Source organism: Melopsittacus undulatus, chromosome Z (assembly GCF_012275295.1).
Source record: "Melopsittacus undulatus isolate bMelUnd1 chromosome Z, bMelUnd1.mat.Z, whole genome shotgun sequence".
In the NCBI taxonomy this organism is placed as follows: domain Eukaryota; kingdom Metazoa; phylum Chordata; class Aves; order Psittaciformes; family Psittaculidae; genus Melopsittacus; species Melopsittacus undulatus.
Window position 1 is genome coordinate 61929802 of NC_047557.1, and position 17619 is coordinate 61947420.

Below are 17619 nucleotides of genomic sequence, written 5' to 3' on the forward strand. Positions count from 1 at the left end.
CACATTTCTTTAAATAAGCTTTATAAGCAAGCTTTAAGGAGCAAGAATCCAAGTCCAGCCCTGGGAGAGATCACAGAGTATTGCTGTTAATTCTGTGACAGAAGAATGCTCTGGAATTTCGTCCCAGAAATTACTCTGGCAACTGTGCTCTTCCTAGTGTAGATGCATTACTGTGCTGGCATTTTATTCTGGCACCCCCTTTCATGCAAAATCAGCACTGTATATTGCCATTCTGCTGGCAGCAGAGTGCACTGAATTGCCCATGCTTTTCCTTACTGTCAACATTATTTTTTGTGCGAGGAGCTTTCAGGTGCAAAATATTCCCTGCTGCAGAAGTTACAATGCGGAAAATGTACAGAGAAAGAGGGGAGGAAGAGGGCGATGGACCAGGATTTATTTACAGAGACCTATTGTTTTGAGTCATTCAGCTATGCTCTATTTTGTGTAAAAGTATGTATGCAAATTAATGTTGATTGGAAAAGAACTTCATGCATCCTCGATGACATGCTGAGGTCAACATTAAGATGATGAATAAGGTGACACTACTTTGACTGAAGTGCTCAAAGCATCCCTGCTATCTCCCAGGTATCTTCTTTGCCCTTTTCAGGCCCAGGGAATTTTTGCTGTGTGACAGGAGTGGCAGGGGCTGGATCTCATGGTTCAGATAGACAGTGGGTAATCCAGTGGTCTCCTCCCCTGTCAAAAGCCACCATAGTGGAGGCTGAGGGCACTGCCTCTTCTTTGGGTTGCTGTTGCTGCTCAGTAGAGTGACCTTCCCTTTGCAGCGTGCTGCTGTAGATGCCTGTGCTGTACTTGGCTGGCCAAGACCCCACCAGGGCAAGTGGAATGTGAGGCACCCTGTTTCCTTAGGTTCCTTTTCTAGACATTTCTACACAGCAATATAGTAAGACAGGTCTCTGTCAGGGACTGTGTGTGACTGTGCAAAGGTGCATGTTTGGGGACCTGTTGCAAGGGGAATTGCTTTAAGGTGGCTAGGTTCACAGCTTTCCTTGAGTGGCAGTTTTTGGCCACACAAATAGAGCAGTTACAGAGCCATAGACTCATGACTTGGGGCATTCCCCTTCCCTCTCTCCCTCCTTCATGGCAGTACTTTAAATGGACTGTCCCTTCACTGGCAACAGATGGAGGAGCCTTTGCAAGGGAGGCAGCCAGTGCCACTGCTAGAGGTGTTCTTGGGCCCCATCCTCCAGTCAAAAGCCTGCAATTGTTTATAGAGACATATTAATATTAAAGTTAAGATAGAGGTATATTAATCTTTGAATACTTTCCTTAGGTGCAGCTTATATGAAGTGTTTCAAACAAAGCTGGACAAAGTGACTTTACAAAGGACTGTCTGCAGGCTGAAAACCATACTCATCCCTAAGCACCCAGAGAGCTTTTGCTTTCCTGTTTGCTGTCACTCTGGGAGCCTACCAGTCAAATGCAGCAACTGTGACCATACAGTGCCCCCCATCCTGAGACCCAGGGTCACACAGCACCACTTGGGGCAGCTTGCCAGGTCTTGGCCGTGGCAGTCATCCTCCCTGTGTCCACACAGCACAACAGCATGCTGGTATGCATGGTTCAAGAGAAGCCTGTTACCGAGAAAAAACAAAAGAGAGATGCATATGTAGGCAAGGCTCTGAAAAATGTTTCCTTTGCTTTGCTCTTGCATGTCACTGCTAGACTAAGGCCACCACCTTTGGAGTCTTGGTGTCCTTCGGGGCAGAGATGGGAGATGGAGTTGTAGAGGGTCCTCCTGCTTTCCCATTGAGGAGAGTGTGCCAAGGCTTTGTGACTTTTCTTTTTAAATCCATCACGTTTTGCTCCTTGAGGAAAGCTAATACTTCACCACTTTCAGTGGAGCCAGTGTCAGGGCTATCCTTGGTGCAAGGTAGGGGACTGGCATGTATTAGTAAGGCTGTAGGATGTCCAGAACAGGGTGTCCTGGAAGGGCATGAAAGCCTGACTATGACCTGACCAAGGGTAAATTACTGGATGGGATTCCTCATTTCTACAGGATCTTAAGAAACTTCTGTCACAAAACAAAACCCACTAAGCCCAGTAATTAATGTAACTATGCATCCACCTTTACTGTAAATGGCTGTGCATCAGTGATCCCATTTTACACAAAATCAGCATGGGAGAACACATTTTAATGCCTCCCGGGACTAGGGACGTTATATGCTCTTTTGTTATTTATCTGTTTACTACCATTTGCTTGTAGAATTATTCTCCAGCAACATCGTCTAAATCAGGTCTATGAAGCTCAATCAATTTATGCCTGCTAAAAGAAAACAGAGGCCTGGAGATGAAGTCACATCTGTATGATGATCTATTTTGGTGGACCATGCGTGCTTAAATCCCAGCCTTGATCTTTTAAACTGTCAAGTCTGCCATAAATATTTGATGATGAACAAGCTCATAAAGAGAAAATGCCGAATATGAATAGAGGGAGAGCAAATGTGTGATTCAATTTTTAATTACCATCACCTTACTCTAAAGTCAAATTCATCTTCTTTAAGAGACAGAAAGTAACAAATTTCTCCCCATAACCTGATCTAAATGATCAGCATTGCATTTGTTTATAATTTTTAAGGAAAAGGATAAATCATTGTAGAAACAAAAGAACCAGAACACAAGAAATAAGGTAGAACAGTCTGGTTTTATTTCCATATGTAATCAAGAGCTTTTATTTCCCCTTTTCTCTTCCTCCTCCTTTTCTTTCTTGCCTTTTTTTTTATTTTTTATTTTTTTTTTTTTTTTTACAACATACATTAAGTTGTGACTCAGATGTTACGGGGTTGTGGAAATGAAGGGAAACTGATGACATCACAATACTTTACAACTTTACAACAAATGAGAGTCTGAATTTGTTGCATCTACCAGTGTATAGCAAGGGTGGAAAGCAAAGGCACACATAGGTTCATGAACCCCTCGAAACAGAGGGTGGAAGGGAACTGGGGGAGGGAAAGGACAAAACCAGAGGATCCACCAACTACAAAATACACATTTCCAGGTCAACCCAGTAACTGGTGTGGTGTAGATTGTGAAGGCAGATCGCTGCACAAGCTGTTGCCATGATTATTCATCTCTGTGTTTTAGGAGAACACTTTGTGGGGTAATATCAAGGGCACCTGTGTGTTTGATGCTCCAGGGGTTTGGAGCTTGGTAAAAAGGTTGTGAGTTGGTTCTTTTTAAAAAATGACATTGCTACCTATTGTTTTCAAAGGGTCTTCTGTTTGTTTTTATTAAAACAACAACATTAGTTCGGACACTGATCTATCTACTCCAGTCTGCATAGTTCACTAGGGGTGAACAAAACTGTTTCATAAAAGAAGCCATGATGAAATGAAAGAACATGCAAGCACCCTTGTTACACACTTTGGTCTAGACCATCCAGACTTTATATATACCATCTATAAGCTAATGGACTTAAAATCTGTCTTTTCAATCATTCAGAAACAAAAACAAAGCCCTGAAAAACAAATGGAAGTATAAAATTTTAAAAAACAAATTGAAACAGCAACAACCACCTTACTCAAACATACTGTTCAGTAGATATATATATATATAAAAAGCTTAGAAGCGATCCCCATCATTTTTTCTACAGTATGTTGACACAGTTATTGTAACAGATTAAAAACACATCTACATTTTTGCATAAACCAAAAGACTGGAAAGGAACTTGCACACTGGCGTGCACACACACACACACACACCTGTGTGCACGCACACTCCCACGCTAGCTACATGCACAGTCACACAAAAGAAACAAAGGAAAAAAAAACCAAAAACAAAGCCATTTTTCCCCAAAGAAGTATATGCAGCATCCTTCTGGAGCAGCAGGTAGCCACAGCAGGAGCCTGCCAGCCTGTCCTCGCTCCTTTAGCCCTGCGTGCTGCAGGATGCACGGCCAGGCTTTCTGCAGGGCTGACCCCTCTCCCCGGTGCTTGTGGACAAAAGGGAACATACAGGCAGGGAACACACCAGCCCTGTTGGACAAAGGTGTTGGTAGCTTCCCTGCTGCCCAGTGAGATGATTGCCATGCTGACAGGCAGTAAAGGAGGAGGAGGAGGTGGAGGAAGGCGGAACCCCCAGCATGGTGCCTTGAGAGTGTTGCCGTTTGTAGGCGGTTTTGAGGGAGGACTTGGCACAGCTATAAAGTCAAATCAAAGTGGAGGATATGGTGCTAGCCTAATTTCTTAAGGGACATGGGGTTATGACAATAACCACCACGTTCTTCATTCTATGTCTTTACTCCAGTTCTTTAAAGGGCTTGGAGGAGGAAGGATCAATAAATATTTGCATTACTCAAAGGGGAAAAAGAAAAAGGTTTTTACATACTACAGCTCACAAGTGTACACAACTGAGGGTGTAAGGCACAAATTTACATGTGGAAGAAAACAGGCTATTCACAGATATATTTCCCACGAAAAACCCGTGTGATAAGACCATAATTTATGCATGGTAACAGCCGGCATATTAATTAGTTCACACTGTTTGAGGATTTTGTTTGCTGTCTCACATGCAAGGTGAAATGAGATGGCACATCACAAGCTGGTGCCTTCACAGAAAGTATTAGCTACTGACAAAGCTATGTTGATAGCAATGGTGCACAAATGTGCAGCTTTTAAAGAGTTTCTCTTGCAGTTGCTTTAGAAGTTATGAACTCGCAGTATTTGTTTGTTGCTGTCTTAGGTCAGAGGCCGAGCCAGCTAATTAGCTGAGAGACTTAAACAGATATCCCCTTTTTTTTTTTCTTTTTTTTTTCAGCTAATCAGGCAGTCCAGGCACAAAGTTCAGAATTCCAGCTCCAATTTATCTACCTCAGTGAATTTATTGGAAAAATAAAAGAGTTTTAATTACTCCAGTTAATGGGCTTCACGTTAAATAGGTATAGCTTTCAAGGTACTTCTCTGAAGAGCTGCTCTCAGGATGATATGCAGAAGTCATTTCTTTAGGAAAAAAGAAAGTTGAACAATAAATAAAAAGAGTTACTTGCATTAACAGTCACGTGTTATTCGTTAAAAGAGAAGGGTAGCAGAAATCTATGACATAGTTTGCCCAACATGGCATTTAACTGCTGTAACCAAGCGGTTGTAATACTGATGGGCATCATTTCACAGTACCTTCACATAGTAAACTTCTGCCACTGTTAAGTCAAAGTTAGCTTTATCAATGGATTATTTTTTTCTTTTCACTTTTTGTATTTTTTAAATTTGTTTGTTTTTGTAATTATTTATTTTGCTTTTCAGAGCACTCTTTCCCAGTTCAGGAATGCACTGTGCAGTTGGGGGTGAAATGTCACAGTCATTTTTCACCTGTGTGCTTTTGGCTCAAAGTTTGTGATGGAGGGTTACTCTTTTGAGCAAAGAACTGGCGGGTTGTGGGGGCAAGTCCTGCAATTGCAAACCTTCAACCATGAGTCATATGGCTCGGGTTTAAAAAAATATTCCACTTTTCCCAGAGAGCAGAAATTCAACACATCTTCAGCTTACAACAACCATCTTCTCAGAGAAGCAAGCGATAACAGTTGCAGAACACTGGATTTTGAGGGCAACCTCTGCTTAATTGCCATCATCCCCCCTCCCCCCCCACTCTGATTATGTACATGCATCGTTGGGCTTCATGGACGTGGAGAGTGGGGGAAAGGAAGGTTTGGGAGGTACATCTGGCTTTAGCGAGGGTGTGCGTTTCAACCCTGACCTTGTCAGCGAATTGTAGGTGGTAAGACTTGGCTGTCGAGATACAGTCACAGCCTGTGCCTGCGCAGCATGGACCTGTATGGAGTCCACCCGTTGCGGGGCCGGCGGCGGGTTGTCGCCTCGGCCGAAGCTCTGATTGCGGGAGAGGTGGGACGAGTTAGAAGAGTTAGTGTTGTTTCTTTTGAGGGTCGACGTCTGGTGACTTCTCGTGAGCGAGTTTGTAGGGTAGCTTCGCTTGTAGTCCACGTTGTAAGCAGAAGAGTGCATCTCCAGCCGCTTGCTCAGGCCACTTTGTGACAATGAGGCGCTCGGGGGCCCAAGAGAGGCTTCCCGCTGGGGTACTTTTGGTGGCATGCTCTCGAGATTTTCCACCAGGTTAACCCCATGGCTGGGGCTTTTGCTGCTGAGATGGTCCTTGATGGTTTTGTACTCAAGGGTGGCATTCTGGTCCTCCACAGACATCTGAGCTCCATCACTCATTTTTGGCTGGTCAACGTACTCATGCTGGTAGCCTTGCTGGGTAATGGGCAGGACGACAACGCTGGGAATGTGGCTAGGAGAAGCCCTGAGTGGCAGGTCAGTTGGGATCACAGGAGAGGCCATTGGGGGGATATCTTTTGTGCAGGCATTGATGAGGTTCTGGTTTCTCTCCCATTCCCTGCTGCCACGGCTGGGCTTTCTCTTCTGCTGCAGGGTTGGGGTGGACTCAGGGGTTGGCAGGGCAGCCAGGTCCAGATGGTGCTGGTCAGCTTTGATTAGCATCTTGGCAGTGTTACCTGGGGTAGCCAGCTTGCCATTGTGCATCAGAGGAGTGAGGATAGCTTCAGGCTTTGGCTCCTTGGACTGAGCGTCCCCAAAGAGACCACTGAGTTTGGTAACGCTGCTCATGGAGCCACGGCGAGAATGGGTCAGTTCCTTCTCCTTCCTCTGCACAACAGCCACATCTCTGCGGCGGTGGTCACAGATGCAGTACACAATGATGCCCGAAAAGACGGCCCCCATGACAAAAGCAAGAATAACAGCAATGGCCAACAGGGTGACCGGCACCAGCTGATCATGACCCTTTAGGTAACTCTCACGAATCACTCCTGCAATAAATAGCACACAGTGGTTAAACAAATAAAGAACAGAGAAAAGTTACTCATCATTAACTACTTTGTTCAAAGGCATGCTCTGGAAGGTTGGTTTGTGTATTGCAAGGTGATTTTTTATCAGCTTGCCCAAATTTGGCAACTACCTGCCAAGCTACATCTTGCATGTGCAGCCTTAGGCTCTCAGAACAGCTTTCAGATCTGGAACTGAAGACTTTGAAGTTCAGCAGGGGAGAGAAAATTTACTTTCAGGGCAAGTGCAATCAGTTTGAAACCCTGGCCCTGGGCAACTCACTCCTGACTTCAGGAGGTCAGAGCTATCATTTCTCCTACTCTGACATACTGCTTTTTTCTCCCCTCCCTCCATCCAGTCTCTCCTCAGCTAATAGCATCTTATTTTTACTATGGTAAACTATTTACATTGAAAAACCTTTAAAAAAAGGAGAGGAGACAGAAGTTCCATAAATACCAGAGAAGTGCATCCCCTATTGTGTAAGACTTCTTTCTCTGCTCATCATTCTGTTCTCTTTATCATGTGTTTCAAAAGTCAGTGTCACATGCCCGAGCATCAGGAGGATGCTTAAATAACTTGGAAAGATAGAGCAGTGTTGAAATGTATTGAGACTGCTAAAGGACTGTCCTTGCTATTTTCATTTTAAAAGCTCTCTCTTGTTCTGAACACATGAATAGTTCAACCTCTGTGCTAGAGCCTGTGCTTTCTCATCTGAAAGCCCTTACTCTGGGGGCCTCATCTTGTCCGGTGCCATGATCAGAGACCACTGTCACATCTTACTTGGCCCTCCAAGAGCCAAGTGTCAGTGAAAGCATCTTTGGCAGAGTTTGCCTCCTTCATCTTAAGTCCCTAATTCAGCACCAATCAATACCCTGAATTTCTGAAGAAAGTTGCTTTTCTGATATACTTGGGCACCAGGCCTGCAGCCCTAATGAAACACAAACTTGCAGTTTGCTTTTCTTTCACTTCTGTTTTTGTTCTTTTGTGCCTAACAAGGAGAAGCTTCAATCTGACAAGGAGTTGAAGGAACATCTCTCCCACCTGTTTCTCCAGACAGGACCCAAGTGCCTGGCATTAAAAGCTCCACATGCTTGTCCTTATTACACAAGAGGCAGCAAGACAGAAAATGTACTTCTAAGGCTCTCCTGAGACTTTGTAAGGATACAAAACTTCTATGTCATAACTCAACTTCTTCTAGACTGTCTTTTCATGTATTTGGAAGAGAAGGTATTAATGGCCCAAAATTAGAAACAATGCACAATTCTCCTCAGCAAACTGTGTTAAAAAGGCATTGAAAAGTCTCCACTATCTCACAAAAATCTTTGATATAGTATTGCTTCTATAGCATGTATTTTTCTGTGCCCATTTAATCGCAGAGTTTAGGTGGGCAAGAGGTATATCCTTAAAAGACAGGAACTTCACATGTAAAAACAAAACAGCTCTTGAAATCATAAGCCCCACTGTGTGACATCACAGCTGGTTGCTGTGGAAATTATTATAATGTGAAAAATAATAGAAGATTATGATTTCATAAGGAGAATAAATAGCAAGAGCAGATGATCACTTAAGAAAATAAGATCTAGCATTCATATAAATATCTTAATAGTCAAAAAGTAAAGGGAGAGGAAGAAATAAATCTCAGGAAACAATACGTAATTAGAAACAATCTTCCAATTAATTGTTTCTAAGAAAACCCTCTTTTAAAGCCCAGCAGCTTTTTAAGAGGCAGATTTTTCTACTCTTTGTCATCAGCACTTAACAAACAGCAGTAAAAGCCTAGCTCTGTAATTTAAATACATGTGCAAAATTGCTGTATTCAGAACAGAAGCACAGTCTAGTGGTTACAGCACAGTCAGCAGTAACTACATTTCACTGGAAAGGTGCTGGTCTTCTGCAGACCTTCATCTGCTGATATTTACAGCCTAGGCTATGCAGCATTTTGAGGCCAAATTTATTTACACTTTTAAAACTGTCTGTGGTCACTAATTGGAGAATCAGTAGGAAGGATGGTCAGGGAAGTGTTAAGATTTATCCAGAAATGCATTGCTGGGAGTGGAGTTAAAAAAGCTCCAACTGAAAAAACCTAATTTCATAGACACATTCTATCCACAAACTTCTAGAGATACGCCCTTTTGAGCACTGAAGTCCAATGTTTTCTGCATGAAAGAGACTCAAAATCCCTGCTCAGTGCCTGTGTAAGGGTGTAAGCATCTACATCAAAGCCAGCATGGGTTCAGGAAGGGAAAGTCATGCCTTACTAACTTTATACCCTTTTATGTAAAGACTGGGGGAAAAGGGTTCTCCACAAAGGGACATGGCAATTTTGTCTGATGGTAAGCTTAGTAAGAATCAACAATGATGTGCCCTGTTGGCCAAAAGGGCCAACAGTAGAAAAATATCAGATTGTGTCCAAAGCTCGCTAATACAGGTGTTGAAAAGACTACAGGGCATGACTCATGAGGAACAGTTGAAGATACCCAGTTTGTTCAGCTTAGAGGAGATCTCATGGATCTAAAACTTCCTTATGACAAGGAATGGAGGGGAAAATGCTGATCTTTCTTTCAGGTGTCTGGTGATAGGATGAGAGGGAATGGCTTATACCTTGCATCCATGCCTCACACTTTCTACTGCCTAAGTGAGGCTGTTCTACACTCTCAGCCTTCTGCCACAGGTCATATCTACTCTGTGATGATAGCCTTAAGCACAAACTTGCATCACTGCATAAAATAGCATTTATACTACCAATGGATATTGAATCATTACAACTCATGTTATAAAATTAGCACACAGTTCAGACTAAGTGACCAGGTATGTTCAAGAAATGGGTAGCTGAAATGGTGCTGCTCATGCTGCAGTATTTTTATCAGCAGATATTTATAATGGTCTTAAACCAGCCTGATTCCAGCTAGTCCTTCTTGAGCTAAAACCTTCCTGATATTTATTATATTATCTATACTAGAGTTAAAGAATATTTAACATTAGTGGCTTTGCTCTAAGCAGGTGGATCTTCTCTGGACACAATGTCAGGTAAACAATGTAATTTGTTTTTTTACCATGGGTCACATCCATGTATCTTCAGTTAAGCAAGTAATCCAAACAACTTTAACCTAAATGAAATAAGATGAGCAAGATTTGACCTTGCATTAATGTTTATGGAATAGTTACAATTAAGTAATGAAAAAGTATGAGGAATGTTTAGCATCCTACTGTCATGACCACATGGAAGTAAATTCTCCTATGAAATAGACTGATAATTGCCGTCATTGTCAATCAACATCTCAAGCCTCCAGCCTCAGTAGCAACTGCCTTCACAGACCGGGAAGAATAAACAGATGTGTGATCCCAACTATGTCTCCAAAACAAGACAGTTTGAAAGCAATCAGATAGGACAATGTTTGTGTCTCACTATTCAAACAATTAAAATAAAGTGAGAAAATAAGAAGAAAAATTTAGGGCTTCCGTGTTTGAAAGTCAAATGAGGTATTTGAGCTTCCAGCTTTGAGGAAATCCCTGCTATTGAAAAGTCTTAAAGCTATTTATTATCTGACAACCTTCTAAGTCTTGTATTGGAAAACTAACTGGGCTAGCTGCATAAAATGCTAAGGAACCAGGCTATGAAGTATGATTGGTACAAATATTACTGTACTATTTTTATATTTAATAATAAAATGATTATTTTAAATTGGTTAGTTTTAAAATATTATGTCTAGCACTTCCCTGTTTGCAATATGTTCTTCCCAAATGTGAAAATACATTGCTTATTTCATTATGTGGTCTGAAGTGCTCAGCCATATTCTTGGCTGCTTTTTGTAGTATGTGTATAATACATGTATCAACATGGATAATAACCAGCTGTTCTTTGGAAAGGGATATTGTTGACAGAATTACCTGTATTAACATTATATGTGGGAGAGGTCTGGTGGTAAAAATAGTAGCAAAACTGAAAAAGCTTCAGAGACATAGATGAGATTAAATATTTGCACCTTCAAGGATCAGACCTTATATGTTGCTAATGCTGCAAACATACTGACATTTACCTACCTCCCTGAAGTCTTCCAGTTGGGTCAAACTCTGTCCCTTGCAAATCACAACTGGGCTTATGACTTCAGGATCTTCCCACATGTAATGTACCATTATTTCTGGCTATTAAAAGAGCCAAGCTAGTCCTCTGATATCCTCCACTTTTCATAGCCATTCTGATTCCCACAGACAATGTTATCCTTTCTCCTCCATTAACTTTCTTTAATTTCATCCTATGTCCTTTTTTTTGCATGTCCTAACATCCCCATTCATCTTCTTAGTCAGTATGCGTTGTATTGTAACAGTCTGGAACCTGCAAAATCACCTCTTACTCATCCAATGAGAAAGAAGACCCAATACGGTATCGCATTATTCTCCTATACATAATACATTCTTCCAGCAGTCCTTGTAGGTAAGGTACATGGTGTTGGATGCCTGGTTGTTTAAGAAAAGTGTTTCCAAATCGTCAAAGTATTGAAATTCTGAAATGAGCTAGGGCTCATGGATAAACCAGATGAGCAGACTATGAGTCTAGCTTGTTCACTAAAAGCAGATAGGGAAAAAAACAGGAGATGTAAAATTTTACGTCAATAATGCATATGCTTTTTCTAAAGTTCTGGAAAATGTGGGAATCAGACTTGCTGAATGTGTCTGAGTGAAAATAAGAGAGAAAACACTGGAAGTGATGCAATGACATAGATCTACTGTACACTAGAACTTCATAAGCAGGAAGATGAGGCTTTTTTCACCAATTAACAAAAGTATTTAAGGGTTGGGGGTGTATCTCTATATCTTCTAAAAAGACAAGCTAAAAAGCTAAATGTGCACAGTGCTGAAAGTATCATTGCATGAAAATGCTGATGCAGCTATTCTGGGCATGTTCTGTTCCTTCTAAGGCTAACAGAAAAAAAACTTCTGAGGGCAGAAATGTAATTAGGATGAATAATCACAAAGGGATAGAGTTCACCATTCTAAAGGATACATGGCATAAGCTTAATCAAAAAAGAATAACGAGTATTAGTGCACCAAACTTCAATAAAAGAGAAAAGATAAGGAAAGACATGGAAACTGATGCATTTACTCCTTTTTCTGCTTCACTTTTCAGCAAAAATCCCCACTCTGGTCTATGATCAGAAATGTAAAAAAGTCAGGAAGTAAGTGTTGCCCATGACAGAAAAAAGATGTAAAAATATTTAGGTAATGTAGGTGTTTTCAAGTTGGCTAAATGAATTCATCCCCAACTGCTTAAGGAGCTAGCCAAAGCAATTTCTAGACACTGTGCAGTATCTTGGAGAACTCTTGAGGAAGTGTAAGCATCGAAAGCTCTGGTAAAAGATAAGCCTATTACCTGACTTTGAGATGAGCCAAAGAGAGGGCCTAACAAAAGACAGACCTGCCAGTGCAATTTTTAGAATGGGAATGACACTAGAACAAGTGACTAAACAATCAATCTTAGGAGCATTCGAAGAATAATAAAGTAATTATTGAAATAAATAAATGAAAAAGCCAAAGCAAATTTGACAAGAATAAATTACATTACACCAGATAAACTTTCTTTCTTCATAGGATAAATGGCTTACTTTTTATGGGGAAACATTAAGCATGATACACTTTGACTTCTGTAAAGTCTTTGACTTCTTTTCTCAGAAGCAAATGAAAGGGAGCTAAAATCTGCTGAAAAGCTGTGGTTGAAAAGTACTCTTCAAAGGTCTGCCTGGAAAGAGATCTGAAATAAGGTGTCTGTCTCAAGAGAACTGCACTTAATAGGCATCTGCTGAAAGGAGATGTCAACTCCAGAGGCCTGGTAGAAGAGCCATGTCCTTTTAGCATGTATGGTATAAAAAGAAGCATCCCATTATGAAGCCTAAATCTCTTTGTTGCACCTATGGTCAGGGACGGGGATAGCAGTACATCAAGATGAGCCCCACAGTCACATTCCTCTAAGTCTAGGCTCTGGCATACACTTTGCAGTGAGCACAAATTGAAATTCCAGCTTATAACCTTGACAGCTGCTTGACAAATAAGAACAAATAGCAGAAAACTTCCCAGTTTGAATAGCTTAATGTGAGGCTGTTTAAGTGATACAACACTCTGGACACTGCCTTCTCTCACAACCAAGACAGTGAGAAAAACGTACAGGGCAGACAGCAGTACCTGGTCCCATAACTGCAAGTTCCTGTGTGTGAATAACCTAGTTATTTGGCACCAGAAATAACATCTTTCAGTCTGTGCACCACAGTTGGCTGTGGCACAAAGACAAAGGCACCTCTATCCTGAAATGATTTATGGCTGTGAGAGGTGTACCCTGGACAATGAGATGACTTCATGCCATGGCCATCAAGAATGCTCTGTGATCACCTCTGCAGGGATCTGTCATTGTCCAGCTTTCCAAAGCTGCCTGCTACAGATGGTGAAGCAATAACCCAAAACGGTGGCACACACAAAACTGAAACATGAAGAATGCTGTTTTGGCAGGGAAGTGAGGAATAGCTGTCAGGGAATAAGGTAATCTTTAAGTCTAGACCACACATGAACAGCAGTCAGGGAGTGTCACTGCTATCTTAAACTTCCCCTCCCTGGCTAAATGAGAATGACCCCGCTTCTATCTCCAACACCTAGAAAATCACTTGAGACTTGCACAGAACAAGTCATTGTTCGAGAAAGGCACAATGATTTCTTTACTGTTGTTATTCAAGGGGAAAACCTTCCAATTAGTTTTGTTCTTCAGTGCAACCTTTTCTGATGTAAGTCTCCCCTTTGCTGAGACATGCAGGAAACCCCGGTATAGACTCATTATGATGGAGGTTTTTATGGGCTTCAGAATATCTTTTTTAAATACCACTGAGTAAGTTTTCAATGTGTGTCTCCAGGTGTTAGAACTGTGTTTACAGACAGTCTCATGCTGCTAAAAGACTATCTCATCCTGGAAAATCCCTGCAGGTATTAACAAGCTTTCTTCCTCCGTTTTAACCAGCAACAGAAATAATAAAAAAACAGAAGATAAATTTAGACCAGACACCCAGATTTAAAGTGATAGCACATTCAGGAATGTCCAAAGTCTACCATGCATTTCTGAGTTCATATTTCACCTCTTTCTTGAAGGAAGGGTTTTATGGTTTAACACAATCCAACCACATTACAATCCCAATGACTTGATGTTTGTCACTTTATCAGAACTGCTTTGTTGAAAACAGTAAGCAAACTTTTTCTTTCTGTTTGCAAAGACTTGTTCTGCTGACTCAGTGCACTCCTACCCAATATTAATTTTTCTGGACTCTTGGTGTCACCAGCTAGGAAAAAACAGCTTAGACATTCATAGTTAAACCTGCTGGCAAATGCTTTTTTCTCCCACCTCTCGCAGTAAAGCTGTATTGTTGCCTTGTAAAGGTCTGCAACTGTAAGTTTTGCACGAGTGTGCTGAGGAGAGCAATCCATCTTGCCCACTCTACAGCTCTCAAAGACAGTTACCCAAGCTAGCAGTCTGAGATATCTAGCAAACAAAAAGTGGATGTATGCGCTGGGAGAGAAGAATGAATCTGGTAAAGAGAAAATCTTCAGTGACAAGAGGCCTGAGGATCATTGAAGGTATGAGGAGAAATTGTGCTTCTTCAAAACTATGAAAAGAAAATCAATATATAATATGTCTGAAGTAACATATAACAAAGCCTTGAAAAAGATCTAAGCAATCAGATCAGCCATAGTGGCCTCTGTCAGGGTTTTGTGGCCCTTAATCAGAGCAGTTTCAGAAGCAATCCCTCTAGGATAGGTTCATTTACCGATCTCGCAGGGTAGTTTTATTTCTTCTTTCAATTGGTCCAAATTGTATCACTTTTCTCCACTTTTGACAACTGTCAACATGACTCTTTACAGAAAAAAGATGGCTGTAACTTAGTAAAAGAAGGCCATTTCCATATCAGATAACCAACAAATCTTAAAGCAACATTTTTGGAACAGAATTCCATTACCTGTTTTTAGTTTGATTATGAGTCTGCAATCCAATTTTTCTGCATGTGACAACAGCCATACAAAACTACACTATTATGACCATACCTGTGAATTTTAAGAAATTAGAAACAAGCAGTTCTTTTTTTTTTTTTTTTTAAAGGGATTATAGATGGAAATTATGAGATCTGAACCAGGAAAATTCATGCTTAGACAAGTTCCACTCTCACTGAAAAGAAGGGGCAGGAGACCTGAAGAAGACTGGAATAGCAAACTCTTAGAGCTTTTTAAATTGTGTTACTTCTAGGCAGTATCTCTAAATTAATAAATCAGTTTATTAATTTTGCAGATATGGGAGAAGGTTTGAGATACATGACCTCCTGGATCTATAATATAACGACGAAAGTCATTAGATTCCTGATGCTAGCCCAGTTGTATTTGTCCTCGTGGCTAGACTCAAGCTCTTCCACTAGAAAGTGCTTGACAACCTTTCTCCAACTGGCAAGTGGTACACAGTGGCTGATCATTTGGAGCTTTCCTGATTTCAGCACTTTCTTTCACCTCTCACCCTCTCCCAGTGAGCAACGATAATTTTAGATGCCTCTGTGTGATGTGGAATAATCACACATAGCAGATCCTTTAAAAGAGTAAAACACAGGCATTCGCAGGAGTTAAAAAAATATGTATAAAATCCAAATGTCAAGGAAAATTAATTCTTTTGTAGCCTGTTTCAGCAAGGCAAACTTTATGCTGCTTTGCATCTTAAAATACAAGTTCCCTTTAAAGTCTGCTGCGTTTCCTCTAATGACGTAAAAAAAAGTTCAGTGCACATTCTGGGACCTTTCTACTATGCCTGGGATGAGCTTAAACATATCCAGCTGCTCTTTATTAGTTTACTTCAGGGGATCTTTCACAGCTGGCTTACACCATATTTACATATGTTTGGCTGAATATGCATGAATTCAGGACTCCAGAGAAGTTGTTGTAGCCTGTAAAGTGAATCTCTCATCTTCACAGTTCCCATTTCACTGCATGGAGCTCCTCTGATGGTGCAGAACAAATGCTTTTTTTTTTGTCCCCTGCTGTGGGCATTATGTATTCTGGGCAGCCCAGTGCCTTTCTGGAAGCAGTTTTTATGAACAGTGTCAAGGAAAGAGAAGCTGTCACTGAGAAATCTGTGGCTTTCCCCCTCCTTTTTTACAGCCTGTTCTGAACTATGGCCTTTCTGCACAATAGGGAAAAGTGAAGTTCACTGAATGTCAACATAAGCAGCTCTGCTTAGCAGACTGAAGCTCAAAGCAGCCTTATGGAAGGACTGGGGTTAAATTTCAAACACTGCATATGACCTAAAAGCAAAAATTTTTTCCTCATCAGCTCTGATCTTCTCTAAAGAAACAAAAATGGAAATACTAGTTTTGAACTACTAATGCGACTGAACACATCACAGCTGGACTAACAAAGGAGCCATCCATTAAACATCTAAGGCTTTTAAATAATAAGACTGTACCCTATATATCCTATTTACTGAGGTCCTTGGAAATTACTATTAAAATGCTGAACAACTCCATGACCTAATAATGTTTACTCATACACATAACTGTAATTCTTAGGAACAGTCCTTCTCCCCACAGCTGGTTTGCTGGTGCTCATTAGGTATGTGGCTGGTCTCCACAGAAGGTCTCTTACACAGAAGGATGAAACCTCTTCTGTGATTAAAATGCCAGCACTGTATATTTTGTGACAGAAAGCAAACACTGTGGATTAACTCTTCATTTCTCTGACACTCATGAACACTGCAGGTGTAGTCAAAAGCAGTCAAAAGACTGCTGCTTCCAGAAATATTTGCAAGGGCTGGTGCTGTAGACAAAAAGTAGTTTATACATGTCTGCTGTTAGGTTTATCATTTCCCTCTGTATTGCAGTCTCATAGCCTCATCCGCCTTTGAATACATTAAGTAACTGAGGAACTGTGATGAGTTTGAAACGCTGGCCATAACAATCAGAAAGACTAATTTTACCACTAGTTCTTTTTTTGGTATCTCTCTACTCTTCCAATATAAATATCAGAAGCCTTCTTTCCTCTCAATTACATTCATTTGAATCCACAGCATCTCTAGTGAAGCAAGCCCAGTTACTCCAGCCACATCCTGAGTTAAAAGACAGCATTTCCCTGATGGACTTCTTGTCCTGGTGCTGCTATTGTCTCTCTCACTTCATTTTCTATATCTCCGATGGTGACTTCTTTCATGCATTTTTTCTTTCTGTTGAATTTGTAGTTCTCTACATTTTTTAACCTATCTTTTTTTAACCACCTGCCCATCTTGCAGGCACTTTGATGCCATAACTTCATTGATGTTTCCTGTCTGTGAATTTTTTTTGCATACTCAGTGCTTACTACAGCCTGTCTGCTTCACTGAACAAGATGACTGTAGACAAGAGGGAATGGCTTAAGCTGAAAGAGGGGAGATTTAGACTAGATATAAGGAAGAAGCTCTTCCCTGTGAGGGTGGTGAGGCACCAGGTCGCCCAGAGAAGCTGTGGCTGCCCCATCCCTGGCAATGCTCAAGGCCAAGTAAGGCAGGGTTTGGAGCAACCTACTCTAGTGGAAGGTGTCCCTGCCCATGGCAGGGGGTTGGAACTGAATGAGCTTTACGGTTCCTTCCACCCCAAACCATCCTATGATTAATCTCAGAGGATACTCTTTAGCAAGCTGAGGCCAGTAGCACTCTTACCACAGAGCAGTGTTGGCAAATGTGTCTTCTCCAACATACATTCAAAGCCCATCCAGATATCCTTGACTGTCCAGTGGCAGGTGAGGCAGACATGCCTGTGTATTTGCTTTACCA

At 41.2% G+C, this 17619-nt stretch overlaps 1 protein-coding gene across 5 annotated transcripts in view; it reads right to left on the reverse strand.

The window, feature by feature from the left end:
- Positions 1-4735: 4735 nt before the first annotated feature.
- The window catches only part of SEMA6A (semaphorin 6A), a 114008-nt gene continuing 101124 nt past the window's right edge, over positions 4736-17619 (reverse strand). For all 5 annotated transcript variants that reach the window (XM_034073273.1, XM_034073274.1, XM_034073275.1 and 2 more), the window contains one exon: positions 4736-6796. In XM_034073273.1, coding sequence (XP_033929164.1) covers positions 5607-6796 — 1190 coding nt within the window. In that variant the 3' untranslated portion in view covers positions 4736-5606. The remainder of the gene's footprint in view (positions 6797-17619) is intronic.